This window comes from Peromyscus maniculatus, chromosome 8, assembly GCF_049852395.1.
Source record: "Peromyscus maniculatus bairdii isolate BWxNUB_F1_BW_parent chromosome 8, HU_Pman_BW_mat_3.1, whole genome shotgun sequence".
NCBI classification, from domain to species: domain Eukaryota; kingdom Metazoa; phylum Chordata; class Mammalia; order Rodentia; family Cricetidae; genus Peromyscus; species Peromyscus maniculatus.
Window position 1 is genome coordinate 30991898 of NC_134859.1, and position 25250 is coordinate 31017147.

A 25250-nucleotide genomic window follows, 5' to 3' on the forward strand; every position below is an offset into this window, starting at 1 on the left:
AGAAAATATTAGCACACAGAGGACTAGGGTCACTTGAAGAAATAAACAAAGGGAATAAAGAAAGCTTACCTGGTTCAAATTCCAAGGAATAGGTGATATAACGGAAAGATCCAAGAATCTCCACTATACAACAATATGGACCACTGTCACTCTGAACAACATTCTCTATTGTCAAGGACACGTTTCCTTCTGAAATATGCCCCTTTAGCTGGTATCGGCTGCTCCTCTTATAGGAGACATGGTATCCATTGGTCCTGATAAGTGTTCTAGTACAATGATCATATAGACATTCCCCGAGGCCCCAGCATGCAGTAGTGACTCCCCCATTTGTGGAATAAGTACATGGCAGTGTGACAGGGTGACCCACCACACCTTCCACTACTTTGTAAGAACTGCCAGCAACTGTGATGGAAAAAAGAAGAGAGGGGGAAGAAATGGAGAATTAGTAACCAACATTTTCATAAATGTTCTTCATATTTCTTTTCAGAAAAATTACGGTAGGGGTTATTGAACTGGAATATAATTTAGGGTATTATAAAACTGAGGCAAGTGCTGTTCACTGAACTACAGCCCTAGTGTTGTGAGACCAAAATGAGCCATCTTAGAAATAAGACCAAAATGCATTCAGCCTAAATCTAAGGCCTAAGATTTCTCCTTTTAGGTACAGGGCATGAGTTACTAGAATAGGCCATTAGTTACTGAAACCAGTCTGTCCAGATTCCAGAAACCAGGAAGTGTAAAGTTACAGAGTCCCAAGGTAGTCACAAGGTAATGACTGCTGGACTACGAATGTCCTCTCCCTTGTTTCCAGGGTAACTGACCACAGAAATGTCCCCACCTGAGGGCAGCCAATGAGAAATGGTTGTGGGTAACCACTCCTTTAGAAGTAAGATTGAGCCATGATTTCTAGAAAGCCCCTAGAAGTGATCGAATCAGAATTGTACCCATAACAGCACCCCTAAATGATGTACCCTTGTGGATTTTGCCTTTAAAAACTGAGCTTGCAAGAGGTGGGCACTTCCTCCAGCCTCCACTGTGTTGGATCTGTTGGATGAAGTCCCTGCCTAGGCTTGTATATCCTGAATTAAACCTTGCTTCTGCATTCTGGCATGCTCATCTTTGGTGGTACCTCTGGGGGTTGCAATCTGGGCACAACAGTGTGAGGCCCTAGACTTGACTTTACAGGCTCTACATTGGGGAAAGGGCCACCATCTCAGACCACCTGCTGTACTCAGTTCCATGAAGGACCTCAGGAATGTGCCTCTGAAGATAACTACATTATCCTGTTGAGTAGTCTAGATAATCCTATACACTGGGCTGTGGTTCCCCACCAAAAGTCTAACCCAATAATTTCAAATGTGGTTTCAGGTCCAAGGTCTAGACCAATAGTTTCAAAAATTCTCCTTATGTCATATACCTTCTACCCAATCCCAAGTTGCCAATTCCTGGCTTGTGGTTTTTTCCTATAAAAACTCTCTACACCTGGGCTGACCCCACATTTCCTTCCATCTGCCTGGTGGTGGCCCATGTTGCACCTGAGTAAAACCTTATGTGCTTACATCAGAAACCGGCTTCTTGGTGGTCTCTGGGGGTTTTGAGAAACAGGTACAACACTAGCCTTCTTTATCATTTGTATTTTGGTGTGAGTGTGGTGTGTGTGTGTGTGTGTGTGTGTGTGTGTGTGTGTGTGTGTGTGTGTGTGTGTGTGTTGTTGGAGGGGTTGGAGGGAATGACAACTTAATGTTTGCTGTTATCATTTGGTTTTCTGAGCCAGGATCTCACGTTACAGCCTTGGCTGGCCTGGAACTTGCTACATAAAACAGACTTCAAACTCGCAAAGCTTGGCTGCATCTACCTTTCCAATTCCATGCTTAAATATCCAGTTTTACTATCTGAATTTGAAGACAGTAAACAGTTTCATCTTAGCATATTCTTACTTAGTGTGATTACCTGATGGGTACATTTGTGAACAAAATAACTTGTCTGTTGTATGATATTCACAAGACTTTTCTTCTCTTTTATCTACTTCAGTGAGTGACTTACTTTGGAGACAGACTCATCTATCTCAAAATCAAGATCTCCCACCTTTGACTCCTGAGTTCTGGGATAGTAAACATGTGCCATTGAGACCAGCTCAAATGTTTCATTTCTTTTTAATTTAATACTTTTTATTTCACCGGGCGGTGGTGGCTCATGCCTTTAATCTCAGCACTTGGGAGGCAGAGCCAGGTGGATCTCTGTGAGTTCAAGGCCAGCCTGGACTACCAAGAGAGTTCCAGGAGAGGCGCAAAGCTACACAGAGAAACCCTGTCTCCAAAACCTAAAAAAAAAAAAAAAAAATTATTTCAACAGCCAGGCTATGGGTAATGCTTATAAACCCAGAACTCACTTGTATCCCCAGAATTTGGGAGGTAGAGGGAGGAAGATAAGGAATTCAAGGCCAACTTCATTAATAAGTTGAAGACAGGCCTAGGATTTGAAGACCCTGTCTGAAACCATCTCTCCTCCTCCTCCTCCACAGTGCTATGACAACAAAATCACTAACTCTTCCCACCTTTCCTAATCAAAGAGCAGAGCCATGGCTTTGGAAAAGCATTGTTGGCTTCAGCAGAACCATAGTAATTTCAAAGTTAGTCTTCAGGAAGGAGAGACTGAGGCTGAATTTTATGATTGACCCTTAACACAAACACAGACATATACACACATCAACACACACACACACACACACACACACACACACACACACACACACACACACACACTAAGCAGAGGTCCCTTTTTAAAAGTTGGTGACATTCCAGAACTTGAGCAAGACCTACCAACTAGTAAAGAAAGTTTACATAGAAAATATTCAACCAATAATGTAATGATGAAATTTAAAAACGGAAATGATTAAATATAATTCTTTTGGGCATGATGGAATTCAATTTCTAATACCAATATCTTCCACAGTGGCCTTTAAAAGAACTCTGAGGGCTAAGGATGCAGCTCATTGATACAGTGCTTGGCTAGCCCGTGCAAGCCCCTCTGTTGTATCCCAGCACAGGAAACAAAGAAATAAACAAACAAAAAACAAAATAATGAACTGTGAGATTCGCTAACCACCTATATGCAGGCCTAGGCTGTGAGGTTGAGACATGATCTAGAAAGCACATTCCTTGTTCTATAATTGAGTGTATTTCTTACTGGGACACTCAGTATTGATTTTGCCAAATACTTTCTTGGTTCTTTAGTTACTCTTTTAGCTCGTTTGCTCTTTGAGGTCCTGCCACCCAACTCCCAGATAAATCACACAGAGTCTCCTTATTACTTATGAAGACCAGCCTTAGTTTGTCTTATTTCTAGCCAGCTCTCCTTCATTTAAATTTTCCTGTCTACCTTTGTTCCTGGAATTTTCTTTTCCTACTTCTGTAAGTCTTACTTTCACTCTTATTCCATTGTTCGCTGTGTGGTTGTGTGGCTGGGTAGCTGGCCTCTACTGTCCTCCTCTCCTTGTTCTCTTGCTCCAAGAGTCTCCCTAACCTCACCATAGTTCTCAGTCATTCCTTAGTTTTTCATCAGATAGTCATGTCCAGCTGGACCAGATGTGCACCATCCTCATTAGCTATCCTAGATCACTGATCCACCTAAATCTGGCTAGTAGTGAATCCTTGGTGAGTCTGATATAGAGAGATGTGTGTCCTCCATGTTCAAGCTCTTGCACAGCAGAGGGTGAATATAACTTATGACTGGAAAATTACCGACGTTGTGAAGCTGTTGTTAGCCCAGCTAGAGAACTCTTTACCTATATCATACTTCTGACTTGACTCACTGTCTGTCTCCTACTAACTATCATGAGAAGGACTCTGGGTCCTGAACCACAATGAGTTGTACCTAGTGTGTGAGACTGTGTGTGTGCTGGTGTTGGAGGAGTAGAGGTGGAGACTCGGGGTGATGTGGGTACATGGGTGGGGCTTGTTGAAATAGTCATGGGTGTATCTGTAGTTGGAGGCACTTATCACATGGAGGTGAGCACAGAGCCCTTGTTCCTAAGGACACACTGTATAAATGACAGGTGTCAGATCCTCAGATGTCTAAGCATAGCTGTGAGACTGTGAGATTATGAGGGGCTGGCACTGCTGTCAGTAGTGACTGACTTCACCCACATTTCCAGGCCCAGCATGTTCATTTCAGTCAGTCCCCAGAGGATACAACATAGAGCCCTGCATCTTAGCTTGCAGATCCCATACAAGCCACAACCAAATGGGATTTGCACAATTGGATAGAGAGTGGATATTGTCTATGGTGCCTTCCAATGTAAGACAAACAAGGTGAATACCACTTATCCAAAAATACTTGGCATAGTTTGAGAATTTAAATCCTGCTTAAATATTTGGTATATTTGCATATAGATAATATCTTATGGGTAGGGCTCAAGTATAAACATGGATAGATGTAGCATTCATATAATTACACTTTACATATATAGCTTAAAGGGTAACTTTATAAACTGTGGATAATTCTACATATGATACTTTCATGATGTTGAGTTTAAGGTGAATTATCAAGTCTACGGTCAAAAGGTTCCAGATTTGGGAGCATTGTAGATTTGGAATGTTTGGATTAGGCAGGTTCAACCTACAATTGACAAGTCAACAGCATTCAAAGCACTGTAAGGATCCAAACAGCTACTGATGGTCTCAGTGTGCAGAGATCTAGACAGGAGCTAAGGCAAAGTGGTGCTGGGATCACACACAGTCAGCCAGGACTCATGCTGTCTGTGTGAACAGACACATGTGTTCCCTGTAAGTAATCTCCTTTGATCTTGACTGTGCTAACTACAAAATAAAACCTCAGCAACAAGGAATGATTGCTTTAAAAACTCTTCTTTACCTTGAATACAGTGTAGTCCCTTAATATAGTGTGTGCTTACCTTGAAATAAAGAAAAAACTACAGTGTTCTTTCTATGTATAGGAAGTAGTGGGAGTAGAGCACCCCCTTAAATTCACTACATTAATTTATTCATTTATTTGTGTGTTTGTGGGATGTCACAAATGTGGATGCCAGGGGATGACTTTTCAGAGTCTGTTCTCTCCTTCCACCATGTGGGCCCAGGGATTGAACTCAGGTCATCAGGTTTAGCAGTGGACACCTTTCCCCACTGAGCCATCTCACTGGCCCTCAAGCCCCTTTTATGCAGAGGTTCAGATGAAAGGATTTTTGTCTCAGGGACATAAAAACAGGTGTTCAGGAGCAAGCACTCATGTCAATCAATGAAAGTCACTGCTGACAACTTAGCAAGGAGTGGGTGTGGCTGTGCTGCAGTAAAACTCTTCCCAGCAGCAGGGGGTCTGTTTCTAACCTGGTCTGGTTAGTTTGCTGATCCAGTCTAATGTGTGGGCAGAGGCCTGAGCACAGTACACCCCCTCCCTGGAGAGCATAAATCTCTGAGGTGGAGAAAAGCAAGCATGTAAACAATCTAGTCAGAAGATCACTGTGAGAACAAAGCCAGGAAAGAATCACCAGCTCAGGAGCTTTGTTTCTCTTGCCCTAGGGCATTTTTTCTCCCAGGTAGATGGGAAAGTTCTTAGGAGCTGATGAGGGTCCCAGAGCAGCTGAAGAGGAAGCTCCATGTGTTTAAACCATGAGAAGATGTGGACTTGGTTGTTAAAGGAGGAAACAGTTGCTGGCTCACTTAGGGACTACAGTGACTAAGGGTGACTTTGTAAGCACTGACCTGCTAACGAATCTCTAAGCTCCATAAAAGCTTCAATTAATGAACTTAAATTAGTAATGCCATGCTGTAAGGACATGCCTATCCCACTTCTGCTGCTGGCACTCTAATCCCAGAGTTTTAGGTGGGAATGTTTACTGGACAACTGCCTTCCCAAGCTACAACCAGAGGCCTTACTAGGTTATTGTGTTTGCAGGTCTGGGACAAAACCAAGAGTTCAGGCATGCTAGACACATTTCTACAAAAACCCCAAGGCAGTTTACATTTTTAAGGGATTTATATGTGTGTGTGTATGTGTGTGTGTGTGTGTGTGTGTGTGTGTGTGTGTGTGTGTGTGTGTATGTGTGTGCCTGTGTGAATGTGGGTTAATTCTCATGTGAGTGGGCACCCTTGGATGTCAGAATCATTCAACTTCAGCCAAGTTAGTAACATAATTTCACACTTGTGATAGGCACCAGGAACCTTATGCCTCTTCCCTAAAGCTGTCTTTATACATCATTCTTTCATAATCTATGAATGGCTTCTTCAGGATTCCTTGAGTTGCCTCCCAGCCATAGTTGAGAAAGGCAGCTCCTTGCCCCATCAGAATGGACTTCACCCTAGCAAGAGATGTGACACATTTCTATAATACCATCACTGGGGAGGCTAAGGTGTGAGCAAGAAGTCCAGGTCAGCCTGATTTACAAAGCAAGGCCCAGTTCCAAAATCAAGAAATCAGTCAATCAATTAACAGAGATCCAGAAAATTGATTCAATGGGTAGAGGCCCTTGACTTGCAGACCTGGTCAGCTGACTTACATCCCTAGAACTCACATAAAATCATAAAGAGAGTACCAAGCACAGGAGTTTTCCCTCTGGCAAATTCATCATGATAAGTAAACCCACCACATGCACATCATTCACACATAGCCACTCAATAATAAATGAAATTTTAAAAATCCAATTAAACACAAAAATAAATGAATGGATGGATATATAACAAAATCCAGAAGCTGAAAGACTACAGAATGTTCTTAATTAAAAAATATAGAGACTGATGGTCTCTAGTATATCTATTATTGATTTCCATTGTCTGTGTGAAGCCCTAAATAAAAAGAGATTAGGAACAGCACCAGATGGCAGGAAGTCCTCATGAGCCTATTGTTTTAGTCAGTGCAAAAAAAAAAAAAATTCAGCATATGTACATCAAGGAGATGTGAAACCTGGTTCTCGTGGTACACTCCTTTAATTCCAGTACTCTGGAGGCAGAGGCAGGGGGAGTTCTGTAAGTTCAAGGCCAGTCTGGTCTACAGAACAAGTTCCAGGAGACCCAGGACTACACAGAGAAACAAACTCTGGAAAAAGAAAAAAACAGAAAGAAAGGAAGGAAGGAAGGAAGGAAGGAAACAAGGAATGAAGGAAAAAAACAAAGAAAAAAGAAAAAAAGAAAGGAAGGAAGGAAGGAGGAAAGAAGCAAAGAAAGAAAGAAAGAAAGAAAGAAAGAAAGAATGAAAGAAAGAAAGAAAGAAAGAAAGAAAGAAAGAAAGAAAGAAAGAAAGAAAGAAAGAAAAAGAAAGGAAGGAAAAAAGAAAGAAAGAAAAAGAAAGAAGGAAGGAAGGAAGGAAGGAAGGAAGGAAGGAAAGAAAGAAAGAAAGAAAGAAAGAAAGAAAGAAAGAAAGAAAGAAAGAAAGAAAGAAAGAAAGAAAGAAAATGTAATGATTTCAGATTGGGGGTTTCATAAACTTCTGTTAGAACATGGGTTTGCACCCTTAGACCAGATCCCACAGTCTGAATAGGTCAAGCCCTACCTTCCTGCTGCTCTCTGATATAGTTAGAGTCTGTCTGCTATGTGCCCTAACAGCAGCCCTGATTTACTGACCTAATCAACAACTGGCTGTTTGATACCCTCTGTCACTTATGCTATGGTGAACTAAATCACATGATAGGAAACTTCCTTCGTGATTGAAAAAAAAAAATAAATAAAAGGAAGATAGTGGAGAAGATTTACTGTAGATCTGAGGGAGAAATCAGACAGAGGCATCCAGAGGGTCCAGATTGAACATGACCAGAAAACTGAACTCCCCATGTGAGGAGAGGGGAATGCTAGGAGCCTAGAGTGGGGGCCAAGAGTTCAAGAACCCAAAGGGACCTGTCTAGCCAAAATGACTGGGTTACATAGGGAAGAGCAGCTGGGGGAGGGGCAGGCCAACCCAGTCCCTGGGCTGGAGAATTTATGGAGGGGGTGGGGTGTGCCAGGTACTGGCCTTTCTGAGAGAATGGCAGCCAGTGTCTGCTTTGATATGTTAATAAGCACCTTAGTGAGACCTAGCAGCTAACACCTCCACCACTAAAAGATGTAACAAGTCAGAATTTCTCCTTGCTCTGGGTACCAGCCTGAGACTCCTCAGGGGGAATGCTGGGAGGATTATTCTGCAGGCTGCTCTCTCAAGAGGATCCTCTGTAGACCTTCCATTCCAGTTATGGCGGCTATCTCTCTGTCTCTCTGTCTCTGTCTCTCTCTAGTCTTTCCTATCTCTGTCTCACACACACAATCCTGCTCTTAATGAAACTCCTCTCTGGGTTGTAAATAGAAGCCCCTACTTCCCTGAAATCCTCTTCACACCCCATCAAGGGAAGAACCTCATAGATGGTATTGTATCTGTCTAATGCTCTTCCTACAGGCTGGAGGTGTGATCTCATCCTTGGGGCCTCCTCATTCTAATTAAGATGATTGGAGGGAATTGTGTGTCAGTATCATTTATGGACTAGCCGCTGCTGCTCATCTGTTACTACACTGCTGAGTGACAGAGAACAGGTGTTGGAGGGAACCTTCTTCTATATGGACATTTCCAGTGTGCAGGCAACAAATTGTGTGACTAGATATGAGACCTATTTGAAAGGCTCAACGCAGGGCAGACAGGGAGCAGAACTCTCCACCTATACACAAATGTATTTATAACAACCTTCGGTTTCCTTCTTAGAGGAAAACAGAAAATATTAGCACACAGAGTACTAGGGTCAGTTGAAGAAATAAACAAAGGAAATAAAGAAAGCTTACTTGGTTTAATTTCCAAGGAATAGGTGACAAAATGGTAAGATCCAGGAATCTCCACCATACAACAATATGGACCACTGTCACTCTGAACAGCATTCTGTATTGTCAAGGACACGATTCCTCCTGAAATATGCCCCTTTAGCTGGTATCTGCTGCTCTTCTTATAGGCAACACTGTATCCATTGGTCCAGATAAGTGTTCTACAACAATAAAAAGATTGACAATCCCCGAGGCCCCAGCATGCGGTAGCGATTCCTCTATTTGTAGAGTAAGTACATGGCAGTGTGACAGGGTGGCCCACCACACCTTCCACTACTGTGTAAGAACGTCGAGCATCTGTGATGGAAAAAAGAAGAGAGGGGGAAGCAATGGAGAATTAGTAACCAACATTTTCATAAATGTTCTTCATATTTCTTTTCAGAAAAATTACGGTAGGGTTATTGAACTGGAATTTAATTTAGGGTATTATAAACCTGAGGAAAGTGCTGTTCACTGAACTACAGCCCTAGTGTTGTGAGACCAAAATGAGCCATCTTAGAAATAAGACCAAAATGCATTCAGCCTAAATCTAAGGCCTAAGATTTCTTCTTTTAGGTACAGGGCATGAGTTACTAGAATAGGCCATTAGTTACTGAAACCAGTCAGTCCAGATTCCAGAAACCAGGAAGTGTAAAGTTACAGAGTCACAAGGTAGTCATGAGGTAAAGACTGCTGGATTATGGAATGTCCTCTTCCTGGTTTCCAGGGTAACTGACCACAGAAATGTCCCCACCTGAGGGCAGCCAATGAGAAATGGTTGTGGGTAACCACTCCCTTAGAAGTAAGATTGAGCCATGATTTCTAGAAAGCCCCTAGAAGTGATTGAATCAGAATTGTACCCATAACAGCACCCCTAAATGATGTACCCTTGTGGATTTTGCCTTTAAAAACTGAGCTTGCAAGAGGTGGGCACTTCCTCCAGCCTCCACTGTGTTGGATCTGTTGGATGAAGTCCCTGCCTAGGCTTGTATATCCTGAATTAAACCTTGCTTCTGCATTCTGGCATGCTCATCTTTGGTGGTACCTCTGGGGGTTACAATCTGGGCACAACAGTGTGAGGCCCTAGACTTGACTTTACAGGCTCTACATTGGGGAAAGGGCCACCATCTCAGACCACCTGCTGTACTCAGTTCCATGAAGGACCTCAGGAATGTGCCTCTGAAGATAACTACATTATTCTGCTGGATAGTCAAGATAATCCTGTTTAGTGGACTGTGGTTCCCCACCAAAAGTCTAACCCAATGGTTTCAAATGTGGTTTCAGGTCCAAGGTCTAAACCAATAGTTTCAAAAATTCTCCTTATGCCATATACCTTCTATCCAATCCCAAGTTGCCAATTCCTGGCTTGTGGTTTTTTCCTATAAAAACTCTCTACACCTGTGCTCATGGTTGCCCCCACATTTCCTTCCATCTGCCTGGTGGTAGCCCATGTTGAACCTGAATAAAACATTATGTGCTTACATCAGAAACCTGCTCCTTGGTGGTCTCTGGGGGTTTTGAGAAACAGGTACAACACTAGCCTTCTTTATCATTGGTATTTTGGTGTGAGTGTGTGTGTGTGTGTGTGTGTGTGTGTGTGTGTGTGTGTGTGTGTGTGTGTTGTGGGGGGGTTGGAGGGAATGACAACTTAATGTTTGTTGTTATCATTTGGTTTTCTGAGCCAGGATCTCACATTGCAGCCATGGCTGGCCTGGAACCTGCTACATAAAACAGACTTCAAACTCGCAAAGCTTGGCTGCCTCTACCTATCCAATTCCATGCTTAAATATCCAGTTTTACTATCTGAATTTGAAGACAGTAAACAGTTTCATCTTAGCATATTCTTCCTTAGTGTGATTACCTGATGGGTACATTTGAAACAAAACAACTTGTCTGTTGTATGATATTCACAAGACTTTTCTTCTCTTTTATCTACTTCAGTGAGTGTCTTACTTTGGAGACAGACTCATCTGTCTCAAAATCAAGATCTCCAACCTTTGTCTCCTGAGTTCTCGGATAGTAAACATATGCCATTGAGACCAGCTCAAATGTTTCATTTCTTTTTAATTTAATACTTTTTATTTCACCGGGCGGTGGTGGCTCATGCCTTTAATCTCAGCACTTGGGAGGCAGAGCCAGGTGGATCTCTGTGAGTTCAAGGCCAGCCTGGACTACCAAGAGAGTTCCAGGAGAGGCACAAAGCTACACAGAGAAACCCTGTACCAAAACCTAAAAAAAAAAAAAAAAATTATTTCAACAGCCAGGCTATGGGTAATGCTTATAAACCCAGAACTCACTTGTATCCCCAGAATTTGGGAGGTAGAGGGAGGAAGATGAGGAATTCAAGGCCAACTTCATTAATAAGTTGAAGACAGGCCTAGGATTTGAAGACCCTGTCTCAAACCATCTCTCCTCCTCCACCTCCACAGTGCTATGACAACAAAATCACTAACTCTTCCCACCTTTCCTAATCAAAGAGCAGAGCCATGGCTTTGGAAAAGCATTGTTGGCTTCAGCAGAACCTTAGTAACTTCAAAGTTAGTCTTCAGGAAGGAGAGACTGAGGCTGAATTTTATGATTGACCCTTAACACAAACACAGACATATACACGCATCAACACACACACACACACACACACACACACACACACATACACACACACACACACACACACACACACACACACACACACTAAGCAGAGGTCCCTTTTTAAAAGTTGGTGACATTCCAGAACTTGAGCAAGACCTACTAACTAGTAAAGTAAGTTCACATAGAAAATATTCAAACAATAATGTAATGATGAAATTTAAAAACGGAAATGATTAAATATAATTCTTTTGGGGATGATGGAATTCAATTTCTAATACCAATACCTTCCACAGTGGCCTTTAAAGGAACTCTGAAAGCTAAAGTTGCAGCTCATTGATAATGTGCTTGGCTAGCCCGTGCTAGTCCCTGTGTTGTATCCCAGCACAGGAAACAAAGAAATAAACAAACAAAAGAACAAAATAATGAACTGTGAGATTCGCTAACCACCTATATGCAGGCCTAGACTGTGAGGTTGAGACATGATCTAGAAAGCACATTTCTTGTTCTATAATTGAGTGTATTTCTTACTGGAACACTCAGTATTAATTTTGCCACATACTGTTTTGGTTCTTTAGTCACTCTTTTAGCTCTTTTGCTCTTTGAGGTCCTGCCACCCAACTCCCAAATAAATCACACAGAGTCTCCTTATTACTTAGGAATGACCAGCCTTAGCTTGTCTTATTTCTAGCCAGCTCTCCTTCATTTAAATTTTCCTGTCTACCTTTGTTCCTGGAATTTTCTTTATCCTACTTCTGTAAGTCTTACTTTCACTCTTATTCCATTGTTCGCTGTGTGGTTGTATGGCTGGGTGGTTGGCCTCTACTGTCCTCCTCTCCTTGTTCTCTTGCTCCAAGAGTCTCCCTAACCTCACCATAGTTCTCAGTCACTCCTTAGTTTTTCATCAGAAAGTCATGTCCAGCTGGACCAGATTTGCACCATCCTCATTAGCTATCCTAGATCACTGATCCACCTAAATCTGGCTAGTAGTGAACCCTTGGGGAGTCTGATATAGAGAGATGTGTGTCCTCCATGTTCAAGCTCTTGCACAGCAGAGGGTGAATATAACTTATGACTGGAAAATTACCGATGTTGTGAAGCTGTTGTTAGCCCAGCTAGAGAACTCTTTACCTATATTATACTTCTGACTTGACTCACTGTCTGTCTCCTACTAACTATCATGAGAAGGACTCTGGGCCCTGAACCACAATGAGTTTTAATTGGTGTGTGAGACTGTGTGTGTGCTGATGTTGGAGGAGTAGAGGTGGAGACTCGGGGTGATGTGGGTACATGGGTGGGGCTTGTTGAAATAGTCATGGGTCTATCTGTAGTTGGAGGCACTTATCACATGGAGGTGAGCACAGAGCCCATGTTCCTAAGGACACACTGTATAAATGACGGGTGTCAGATCCTCAGATGTCTAAGCATAGCTGTGAGACTGTGAGATTATGAGGGCTGGCACTACTCTCAGTAGTGACTGACTTCACCCACATTTCCAGGCCCAGCATGTTCATTTCAGTCATTCCCCAGAGGACACAACATAGAGCCCTGCATCTTAGCTTGCAGATCCCACACAAGCTCCAACTAAATGGGATTTGCACAATTGGGTAGAGAGTGGATATTGTCTATGGTGCCTTCCAATGTAAGAAAAACAAGGTGAATACCACTTATCCAAAAATACTTGGCATAGTTTGAGAATTTAAATCCTGCTTAAATATTTGGTATATTTGCATATAGATAATATCTTATGGGTAGGGCTCAAGTATAAACATGGATAGATGTAGCATTCATATAATTATACTTTACATATATAGCTTAAAGGGTAACTTTATAAACTGTGGATAATTCTACATATGATACTTTCATGATGCTGAGTTTTCAAGGTGAATTATCAAGTCTACGGTCAAAAGGTTCAAAAATTTGGTAGTATTATAGATTTGGAATGTTTGGATTAGGCAGGTTCAACCTACAATTGACAAGTCAACAGCATCCAAAGCACTGTAAGGATCCAGACAGCCACTGATGGTCTCAGTGTGCAGAATTCTAGACAGGAGCAAAGGCAAAGTGGTGCTGGGATCACACAGTCAGCCAGGACTCATGCTGTCTGTGTGAATAGACACATGTGTTCCCTGTAAGTAATCTCCTTTGATTTTGACTGTGCTAACTACAAAATAAAACCTCAGCAACAAGGAATAATTGCTTTAAAAACTCTTCTTTACCTTGAATACAGTGTAGTCCCTTAATATATTGTGTGCTTACCTTGAAATAAAGAAAAAACTGCAGTTTTCTTTCTATGTATAGGGCAGTACTGGGAGCAGAGGGTGCCCCTTAAATTCACTACATTAATTTATTCATTTATTTGTGTGTTTGTGGGATGTCACAATTGTGGATGCCAGGGGATAACTTTTCAGAGTCTGTTCTCTCCTTCCACCATGTGGGCCCAGGGATTGAACTCAGGTCATTAGGTTTAGCAGTGGACACCTTTCCCCACTGAGCCATCTCACTGGCCCTCAAGCCCCTTTTATGGAGAGGGTCAGATGAAAGGATTTTTGTTTCAGGGACATAAAAACAGGTGTTCAGGAGCAAGCACTCATGTCAATCAATGAAAGTCAGTGCTGACAACTTAGCAAGGAGTGGGTGTGGCTGTGCTGCAGTAAAACTCTTCCCAGCAGCAGGGGGTCTGTTTCTAACCTGGTCTGGTTAGTTTGCTGATCCAGTCTAATGTGTGGGCAGAGGCCTGAGCACAGTACACCCCCTCCCTGGAGAGTATAAATCTCTGAGGGAGAAAAGCAAGCATGTGAACAATCTAGTCAGAAGATCACTGTGAGAACAAAGCCAGGAAAGAATCACCAGCTCATGAGCTTTGTTTCTCTTGCCCTGGGGCATTTTTTTTTCTTCCCAGGTAGTTGGGAAAGTTCTTAGGAGCTGATGAGGGTCCCAGAGCAGCTGAAGAGGAAGCACCATGTGTTTAAACCATGAGAAGATGTGGACTTGGTTGTTAAGGGAGGAAACAGTTGCTGGCTCATTTAGGGACTACAGGGACTAAGGGTGACTTTGTAAGCACTGACCTACTTTGATGTTCTGTATGGCAAATGTGTTGCTCTGATTGGTTAGTAAATAAAAAACTGATTGGCCAGTAGTCAGGTAGGAGGAAGTATAGGTGGGACAAGGAGGAGAAGAATTCTGGGAAGTGGAAGGCAGAGTCAGAGACACTGCCAGCCACTACCAGGACAAGCCGCATGTGAAGATGCCGGTAAGCCACGAGCCTCTGGCAAGGTATAGATTTATAGAAATGGGTTAATTTCAGATATAAGAACAGTTAGCAAGAAGCCTGCCACGGCCATACAGTTTGTAAGCAATATAAGTCTCTGTGTTTAATTGGTTGGGTCTGAGCGGCTGTGGGACTGTTGGGTGAGAGAGATTTGTCCTGACTGTGGGCCAGGCAGGAAAACTCTAGCTACACTGACCTGCTAACAAATCTCTAAGCTCCATAAAACCTTCAATTAATGAACTTAAATTAGCAATGCTATGCTGTAATGACATGCCTATCCCATTTCTGGTGCTGGGGCTCTAACCCCAGAGTTTTAGGTGGAATGTGTGCTGAACCACTGCCTTCCCAAGCTATAACCTGAGGCCTTAAGAGGTTATTGTGTTTGCAGTTCTGGGACATAACCCAAGGTTTCAGGCATGCTAGAAACATTTCTACACAAACCCCAAGGCATTTTACTCTCTCTCTCTCTCTCTCTCTCTCTCTCTCTCTCTCTCTCTGTTTGTGTGTGTGTCTGTGTATCTGTCTGACTGTGTGTGTCTTGTCTGTGTCTGTGTTTGTGTGAATGTGTGTTTATTCTCATGTGAGTGGGCACCCTTGGATGTCAGAATCATTCAACTTCAGCCAAGTTAGTAACATAATTTCACAACTGTGATAGGCACTAGGAACCTTATGTCTCCTCCCCAAAGCTGTCTCTATACATCATTCTTTCATACTCCATAACTAGCTTCGTCAGAATTCCTTGAGTTGCCTCCCAGCCATAGTTGAGAAAGGCAGCTCCTTGCCCCATCAGAATGGACTTCATCCTAACAAGAAATGTAGCACATTTCTATAATACCATCACTGGGGAGGCTAAGGTGTGAGCAAGAAGTTCCAGGTGAGCCTGATTTACAAAGCAAGGCCCAGTACCAAAATCAAGAAATCAGTCAATCAATAAACAGAGATCCAGTAAACTGATTCAATGTGTAGAGGCACTTGACAGACCCGGACATTGACTTACATCCATAGAACTCACATAAAATGATAAAGAGGGTACCAAGCCCAGGAGTTTGCCCTCTGGAAAATACATCTTCGTATGCAATCCCACCATATGTATATCATTTACACACAGCCACACAATAATAAATGCAGTTTTACAAATCCAAATAAACACAAAAATAAATGAATGGATGGATATAGAAGAAAATCTAGAAGCTGAAAGACTACAGAATGTTCTTAACTAAAAAATATAGAGACAGATTGTTTCTAGTATCTATTATTGATTACCATTGTCTGTGTTAACTCTTAAATAAAAAGAGACTAGGAACAGCACCAGAAGGCAGGAAGTCCTCATGAGCTAATTGTTTTAGTCAGTGCAAAAAAAATAAATAAATAAAAAAAATAATAGTCAGGATATGTACAATAAGGATATGTAAAACCTGGTTCTTATGGTACACTCCTTTAATTCCAGTACTCTGGAGGCAGAGGCAGGGGAAGCTCTGTAAGTTCAAGGCCAGTCTGGTCCTCAGAACAAGTTCCAGGATATCCATGACTATACAGATAAACTCTGGGGGCAAAAAAACAGAAAGGAAGGAAGGAAGAAAGAAAGAAAGAAGCAAAGAAAGAAACAAATAAGCACACAAAGAAACACTGAAAATGTAATGATTCCATACTGGAGTTTTCATAAACTTTTGTTAGAACATTGGTTTACATGATCCCACAGTCTGAATAGGTCAATCCCTGCCTTCCTTCTGCTTGCTGACATATTTAGAGGCTGTCTGATAGGGGTCTAACAGCAGCCCCTAATTTACAGTCCTAATCAACATCTGGCTGTTCCATACTCTCTGTCTTTTATGCTATGGTGAACTAAATCACATGATAGGCAACTTTTTTCCTGAATAAAAAAAAAAAAGAAATAAAAGAAGATGGTTGGGGGCTGGAAAGATGGCTCAGCGGTTAAGAGTACTAGCTGTTCTTCCAGAGGTCCTGAGTTCAATTCCCATCAACCACATGGTGGCTCACAACCATCTATAATGAGATCTGACACCCTCTTCTGGCATGCAGGCAGAACACTGTGTACATAATACATAAATAAATACTTAAAAATAAATTTAAAGAAAAAAAGAAGATGGTGGAGAAGATGATTTATTGTAGATATGAGGGAGAAAACAGACAGAGGCATCCAGAAGGATCCAGAGTGAACTTGACCAGCAAACTGAACTCCCCATGTGAGGAGAGGGGAAAAAAGGAGCCAAGAGTGGGGGCCAAGAGGTCAAGAATCCAAAGGGATATGTCTAGCCAAAATGACTGGGTTACATAGGGAAGAGCAGCTTGGGGAGGGGCACCCCAGCCCAGTACCTGGGCTGGAGAATTATGAGAGGGGGTGGGGTGTGCCAGGTACTGGCCTTGCTGAGAGAATGGCAGCTAGTGTCTGCTTTGATATGTTAATATGTACCTTAGTTTGCCTTCATCCTTAGACCTAGCAGCTAACACCTCCACCACTAAAAGATGTAACAAGTCAGACTTTCTCCTTCCTCTGGGGACCAGCCTGAGCCCCTCATTCCAGTATTGGCATCTCTCTCTCTCTCTCTCTCTCTCTCTCTCTCTCGCTCTCGCTCTCGCTCTCGCTCTCGCTCTCGCTCTCCCTCTCCCTCTCCCTCTCCCTCTCCCTCTCCCTCTCCCTCTCCCTCTCCCTCTCGCTCTGCTCTCGCTATCCACATACCTCCTCTCTGTCACATTTCTACTCTTAAAGAAACTCCTCTCTGGGTTGTAAATAGAAGCCCCTCCTTCCCTGGAATCCTCTTCACACCCCATCAAGGGAAGAACCTCATAGATGGTATTGTATCTGTCTAATGCTCTTCCTACTGGCTGGAGGTGTGATCTCATCCTTGGGGCCTCCTCATTCTAATTAAGATGATTGGAGGGAATTGTGTGTCAGTATCATTTATGGACTAGCCGCTGCTGCTCATCTGTTACTAAACTGCTGAGTGACAGAGAACAGGTGTTGGAGGGAACCTTCTTCTATATGGGCATTTCCAGTGTGCAGGCAACAAATCGTGTGACTAGATATGAGACCTATTTGAAAGGCTCAAGGCAGGGCAGACAGGGAACACAACTCTCCACCTATACACAAATGTATTTACAGCAACCTTCGGTTTCCTTCTTAGAGGAAAACAGAAAATATTAGCACACAGAGGATTAGGGTCAGTTGAAGAAATAAACAAAGGAAATAAAGAAAGCTTACCTGGTTTAATTTCCAAGGAATAGGTCACATAACGGAAAGATCCAGGAATCTCCACTATACAACAATATGGACCACTGTCACTCTGAACAGCATTCTCTATTGTCAAGGACACGTTTCCTTCTGAAATATACCCCTTTAGCTGGTATCGGTTGCGCCTCTTATATAATACACGGTATCCATTGGCCAAGATAAGTGTTCTAGTACAATAAAAAGGTTGACATTCACCAAGGCCCCAGCATGAGGTAGTGAGTCCCCCATTTGTAGAGTAAGTACATGGCAGTGTGACAGGGTGACCCACCACACCTTCCACTACTTTGTAAGAATGGCGAGCATCTGTGATGGAAAAAAGAAGAGAGGGGGAAGCAATGGAGAATTAGTAACCAACATTTTCATAAATGTTCTTCATATTTCTTTTCAAAAAAATTACGGTAGGGGTTATTGAACTGGAATTTAATTTAGGGTATTATAAACCTGTGGCAAGTGCTGTACACTGAACTACAGCCCTAGTGTTGTGAGACCAAAATGAGCCATCTTAGAAATAAGACCAAAATGCATTCAGCCTAAATCTAAGGCCTAAGATTTCTCCTTTTAGGTACAGGGCATGAGTTACTAGAATAGGCCATTAGTTACTGAAACCAGTCAGTCCAGATTCCAGAAACCAGGAAGTGTAAAGGTACAGAGTCACAAGGTAGTCACGAGGTAATGACTGCTGGACTATGGAATGTCCTCTTCCTGGTTTCCAAGGTAAATGACCACAGAAATGTCCCCACCTGAGGGCAGCCAATGAGAAATGGTTGTGGGTAACCACTCCCTTAGAAGTAAGATTGAGCCATGATTTCTAGAAAGCCCCTAGAAGTGATCGAATCAGAATTGTACCCATAACAGCACCCCTAAATGATGTACCCTTGTGGATTTTGCCTTTAAAAACTGAGCTTGCAAGAGGTGGGCACTTCCTCCGGCCTCCACTGTGTTGGATCTGTTGGATGAAGTCCCTGCCTAGGCTTGTATATCCTGAATTAAACCTTGCTTCTGCATTCTGGCATGCTCATCTTTGGTGGTACCTCTGGGGGTTGCAATCTGGGCACAACAGTGTGAGGCCCTAGACTTGACTTTACAGGCTCTACAACATTGGGGAAAGGGCCACCATCTCAGACCACCTGCTGCACTCAGTTCCATGAAGAACCTCAGGAATGTGCCTCTGAAGATAACTACATTATTCTGCTGAATAGTCAAGATAATCCTGTTCAGTGGACTGTGGTTCCCCACCAAAAGTCTAACCCAATGGTTTCAAATGTGGTTTCAGGTCCAAGGTCTAGACCAATAGTTTCAAAAATTCTCCTTGTGCCATATACCTTCTATCCAATCCCAAGTTGCCAATTCCTGGCTTCTGGTTTTTTTCCTATAAAAACTCTCTACATCTGGGCTCATGGTTGCCCCCACATTTCCTTCCATCTGCCTGGTGGTGGCCCATGTTGAACCTGAATAAAACCTTATGTGCTTACATCAGAAACCGGCTCCTTGGTGGTCTCTGGGGGTTTTGAGAAACAGGTACAACACTAGCCTTCTTTATCATTGGAATTTGTTGTGAGGGTGTGTGTGTGTGTGTGTGTGTGTGTGTGTGTGTGTGTGTGTGTGTGTGTGTTGTTGGGTGGGTTGCAGGGAATGTCAACTTAATGTTTGTTGTTATCATTTGGTTTTCTGAGCCAGGATCTCACTTTGCAGCCTTGGCTGGCCTGGAACGTGCTGCATAATACAGACTTCAAACTCCCAGAGCTTGGCTGCCTCTACCTCTCCAATTCCATGCTTAAATGTCCAGTTTTACTATCTGAATTTGAAGACAGTAAACAGTTTCATCGTAGCATATTCTTCCTTAGTGTGATTACCTGATGGGTACATTTGTGAACAAAACAACTTGTCTGTTGTATGATATTCACAAGACTTTTCTTCTCTTTTATCTACTTCAGTGAGTTACTGACTTTAGAGACAGGGTCTTTTAATACCTCATCTGTCTCAAAATCAAGATCTCCCACCTTTGACTCCTGAGTTCTGGGATAGTAAACATGTGCCATTGAGGCCAGCTCAAATGTTTCATTTCTTTTTAATTTAAAACTTTTTATTTCAACAGCCATGCTGTGGGTAATGCTTATAAACCCAGAACTCACTTGTATACCCAGAATTTGGGAGGTAGAGAGAGGAAGATGAGGAATTCAAGGCCAACTTCATTAATAAGTTGAAGACATGCCTAGGGTTTGAAGACCCTGTCTCAAACCATCCCTCCTCTTCCTCATTGCTATAACAACAAAATCACTAACTCTTCCCACCTTCCCTAATCAAAGAGCAGAGCCATGGCTTTGGAAAAGCATTGTTGGCTTCAAGGCAGAACCTTAGTAACTTCAAAGTTATTCTTCAAGAAGGAGAGACCGAGGCTGAATTTTATGATTGACACTTACCACACACAGACCCATACACACATAAAGGCACACACACACAAACTAAACAGAGGTCCATTTTTAAAAGTTGGTGACATTCCAGAACTTGAGCAAGACCTACTAACTAGTAAAGTAAGATCACATAGAAAATATTCAACCAATAATGTAATGATGAAATTTAAAAACGGAAATGATTAAATATAATTCTTTTGGGGATGATGGAATTCAATTTCTAATACCAATATCTTCCACAGTGGCCTTTAAAGGAACTGTGAGGGCTAAGGATGCAGCTCATTGATACAGTGCTTGGCTAGCCCATGCTCGCCCCTGTGTTGTATCCCAGCACAGGAAACAAAGAAATAAACAAACAAAAGAACAAAATAATGAACTGTGAGATTCGCTAACCACCTATATGCAGGCCTAGGCTGTGAGGTTGAGACATGATCTAGAAAGCATATTCCTTGTTCTATAATTGAGTGTATTTCTTACTGGGACACTCAGTATTAATTTTGCCAAATACTGTCTTGGTTCTTTAGTTACTCTTTTAGCTCGTTTGCTCTTTGAGGTCCTGCCACCCAACTCCCAAATAAATCACACAGAGTCTCCTTATTACTTATGAATGACCAGCTTTAGCTTGGCTTATTTCTAGCCAGCTCACCTTCATTTAAATTTTCCTGTCTACCTTTGTTCCTGGGATTTTCATTTTCCTACTTCTGTAAGTCTTACTTTCACTCTTATTCCATTGTTCGCTGTGTGGTTGTGTGGCTGGGTGGCTGGCCTCTACTGTCCTCCTCTCCTTGTTCTCTTGCTCCAAGAGTCTCCCTAACCTCACCATAGTTCTCAGTCATTCCTTAGTTTTTCATCAGAGAGTCATGTCCAGCTGGACCAGATTTGCACCATCCTCATTAGCTATCCTAGATCACTGATCCACCTAAATCTGGCTAGTAGTGAATCCTTGGGGAGTCTGATATAGAGAGATGTGTGTCCTCCATGTTCAAGCTCTTGCACAGCAGAGGGTGAATATAACTTATGACTGGAAAATTACCGACGTTGTGAACCTGTTGTTAGCCCAGCTAGAGAACTCTTTACCTATATTATACTTCTGACTTGACTCACTGTCTGTCTCCTACTAACTCTCATGAGAAGGACTCTGGGTCCTGAACCACAATGAGTTGTACCTGGTGTGTGAGTCTGCGTGTGTGCTGGTGTTGGAGGAATAGAGGTGGAGACTCGGGGTGATGTGGGTACATGGGTGGGTCTTGTTGAAATAGTCATGGGTCTATCTATAGTTGTGGGTCTACCTGTAGTTGTGGGTCTTCCTGTAGTTATGGGTCTTCCTGTAGTTCTGTATCCTCCTGCAGTTGTGGGTCTTGTTGGAGGACTTGTGGAAATTTCTGGATTTGAAAATCAAAATAAACAAAGATCAGTCAAGCAAGAATAGACACGTGCTTCTGTTGTAGCACCAATGAGAGGCTGTCCCCAGAGAGGCTCCTCTCCTGAACTTCTGTTCTTTGTCATTGACCAATTAGGACTAGGCAGGACCAATATGAGGCAGCTACACTTATCACATGGAGCTGAGCACAGAGCCCATGTTCCTAAGGACACACTGTATAAGGGACGGGTTTCAGGTCCTCAGATGTCTAAGCATAGCTGTGAGAATGTAAGGTATTGGGGAAAATTATAAAGGCCACTCCACGTAGTTAAAAGGAAGATTTATTTAGTGGATGACTTACAAATGAAGGGATGGATAGGTCGCGGGGGTCTGGGGAAGGCGTATTGCAATCCAGCAGTGTTCTCTGGAGCTCATTACAATCAATCTCCACCATCCAGGGTCCAGGCGCAGAGAGCGCGCCCAGAGTGAGTGCTTGCCCATCCATCTCTCAGGTTTCCAGCACCTCCCCTCACCCCGCCTCGTAGGCGTGACAGTTGGCAGAGTCTCAATGGAGGTTGGAGCTTCCAGATCCAAGCTGGAATGGCTACCCACTACATCTCCCCCTTTTTGTCTAAATAAGAAGGTTCTAAACTAATACAAGACTATATACAAAGGAATGGTTATCAAATATTGTCCAGAAATAATAAGGGATAATGTAGATAAGATGTAACTACAACCAATGCAAACAATATCAAGCAAGAAACACATTCTAAAATCCAGAGAAGTATAGAGCATAGGTAAACGGCATGTTATAAAGATCATTCAAAGGTGTCCTATCCTAAAGAACCTGAATCTAATACTTAATATGTTCTATCTAAGATATTATATATACTAAGTTGTAACTATAACTGCTAGTCTTCAATCCCATCAAAGACCTGAGAAGGAACATAATGGTACCTGAGAAATGGTAGACGGATGCAAGCAACTTCGGGAATCTTGCAAGAGTAGACCAAGACAGCTGGCAGCCTGGACAGTCACCTAATGTTTCTCAGCATTGTTGGTGCATTCAAATTGGCTACAGGCCTAGAGTATCTGACAGACCATTTTCAGAAGCAGAATTTCTGAAAGACCATCTTACCCTGTCTTGGCAGAGTACAGTGGTCGCTTTCCTTGTGTCCCGCTTGTCCAGAAAGGACAGCATTGCATTTGTACTGTCAGCCATCAAGGCAAGGGCAGTTCTTTGCCCCATAGGCCATTTTGTGCCAAAAAGACAAACTTCCAATTGGAAATATCATAGAAGCCCAACATTCTCTCGGGATCAATTGATGCAGCCAGGAGCAATTGTGCCTCACGTCAACAGAATTCTAAGTTATTTAAATGTCATATTCTCTAGGTCTATGAAGTGTTTGAAGATTACCTGTCCATCTGACCTATGTATCTGTAAATCTGGATAACCTAACTAACGTAACTATAGAGATGACAGGCATAGGCGACTATAAATCTATAAATCTTATCTACCGAAATAACCTAAGGACTAAGGCTTCACGTAAATAAGGTAAACAGTCTATAAGCAAATGTATGGTGAAGAACGATGACTTCAAAATTGTGACAATACACAAGATATTTATAACAGAGGTAGGAATATATAGTGTGATATGCAATATGACAATAATCTTAAATATATATCAATATACCAAATATCCTAACAGAAGTAGAACATATATAAAGTATGACAGATATAAATTTACATTTGTATCAATATAAAAATGTTTCAAATAAGAGTAGAAATATGTGTACATTATAACAAATATAGTTCTGTATTTGTATCAATATACAAATTATCTTAAACAGGAGTATAAAAATAGTTTACATTTGTATCAACATATAAAAATCTATAACAGTACAAATTACAGTGCAAATTGTCTAAGGTTGCTATTTTACCAAGTTTGATTACTAGTATATACAATGATTTACCATCATATCTTATACCTATCCATTCCATTTCTTCCGCCCCCCCCTTTTTTTTTACAATACTGAGTTAATATTTTCTTCCACCCCCAACCCTACAACCGTCATCCATAACCCTGAGAATTATGAAACCTAAGGGAGAAGGGGCGTCGTTTTCTTAGAATTGCTTCCTGCCGTTTAGGGGGTGATGTTATCTCTGTTGGGTACTGTGAGAAAGCTCAGATAGTTAAATCTCAGTTAGACTAACTGTAGGTTCTGCAGCAAGTTTTAGAGTAATGGGTAAGATTGTCTGAAATTCTGGCAAGAAGTGTAGTATGATGATGATTACCATGGCATCATTCTGGATTGGGTAGAGTTGTTGTTGTTGGGGCCCCATCTTCCTTCTGGAGACTTCTGAGATTGTTATTGGAAAAACTTATTTGTTATCAAAAATGGGAGGTTTGGATTTAAAGAGGACATAGCATGTAAGAAAGGATTCTGAGAAATCAAGAGTAAGCATGGAGAGAATTAGAATTTAGAAGACAATGGTCCCTTTTTATTGGTTTCCTTCTGTCTCTTCTGACAGAGGGCTCTTCTGATACGGGACTGAAGAATCTCTCAAACTTTTCTTTTAGCAATATGCTTGGGTTTAGAGAAGGAGTGAGCCAATTCCATCTCCAAAGCCAGCTTGGCTATAATTGAATTGGAACCACAACTTTTCTAGATTGATAGAGAGAAAGATGTTAGACAGTGAGATTTTACCATGTGTAGATTGGTACCAATAGATTCTTCCTTTCTGCTGTAAATATCCGGATATCCAAGGCCTTATGAGTTTTGGAAGATGGGTATTTCCATTATCCTGGAAAGACAAAAACAGAACCCTACCCCACCCTTTGATTGTTAAATTTTCTTACAACTTGTAGAGATGTCACATTGGTGAATGATCTTTTACTTCTCTTCATCAAGGGGTTTTTCCTGTTCGAATCGAATTTTTATTAATTTTGTTGGTATCCATAGCTTTTCTCCTCCTGCAGAAACAAAGGCAAAACCCCTTCCCCAATGTAGAACATATCCAGGTTTCCATTCTGAGGTCAGCACATCCTTGAAATAAACTGGTTGGTTTAGCTCAGGAGTTTTGTCTGTCGTCCAATGTCTCTCCGCAGCTGTTGTTCCTTTCTCATTAGCATTGAGAAAATTCAAGGTTAATAAAGCACTATGCAGTCTATTTCTAGGAGTCATTGTTACCTGTTGCTCTTTATTTAGCATATCCTTTAAAGTTCGATTGGATCTCTCTATGACTGCTTGGCCTGTGGGATTATGTGGTATACCTGTAACATGTTTTATATTGTAATAAGCAAAGAACTGTCTCATTTTATTGGAGACATATGCTGGGGCATTGTCTGTCTTAATTTGTACAGGTATTCCCATGATGGCCATAACTTCTAATAGGTGTGTAATCACAGAATCAGCCTTTTCAGAACTCATAGGAGTTGCCCATTGAAATCCTGAATAGGTGTCAATGGTATGATGTACATACTTTAATCTTCCAAATTCTGCAAAATGAAACACATCCATCTGCCAAATTTCATTTCTTTGTATACCTTTTGGATTACTCCCTGCAGGTAATGGAGTTTGGTTATAGATGGAACAAGTAGGACAT

General features: G+C 42.0%; 1 protein-coding gene across 7 annotated transcripts in view; it reads right to left on the reverse strand.

Moving 5' to 3' along the window:
* Positions 1 to 25250, reverse strand: part of LOC121831772 (immunoglobulin superfamily member 3-like) — a 169500-nt gene that overhangs the window by 113185 nt on the left and 31065 nt on the right. For 3 of the 7 annotated variants that reach the window (XM_076578220.1, XM_076578219.1, XM_076578221.1), the window contains 4 exons: positions 21573 to 21664; positions 17843 to 18175; positions 8751 to 9083; positions 70 to 402 (listed from right to left, as the gene is read on the reverse strand). In XM_076578220.1, the coding sequence (XP_076434335.1) occupies positions 70 to 402; positions 8751 to 9083; positions 17843 to 18175; positions 21573 to 21664 (1091 nt within the window). Of the gene's footprint in view, positions 1 to 69; positions 403 to 1652; positions 2321 to 8750; positions 9084 to 17842; positions 18176 to 21572; positions 21666 to 25250 lie in introns of those variants that run through there. The other 4 variants (XM_076578223.1, XM_076578224.1, XM_076578225.1 and 1 more) reach the window with 3 other exon arrangements.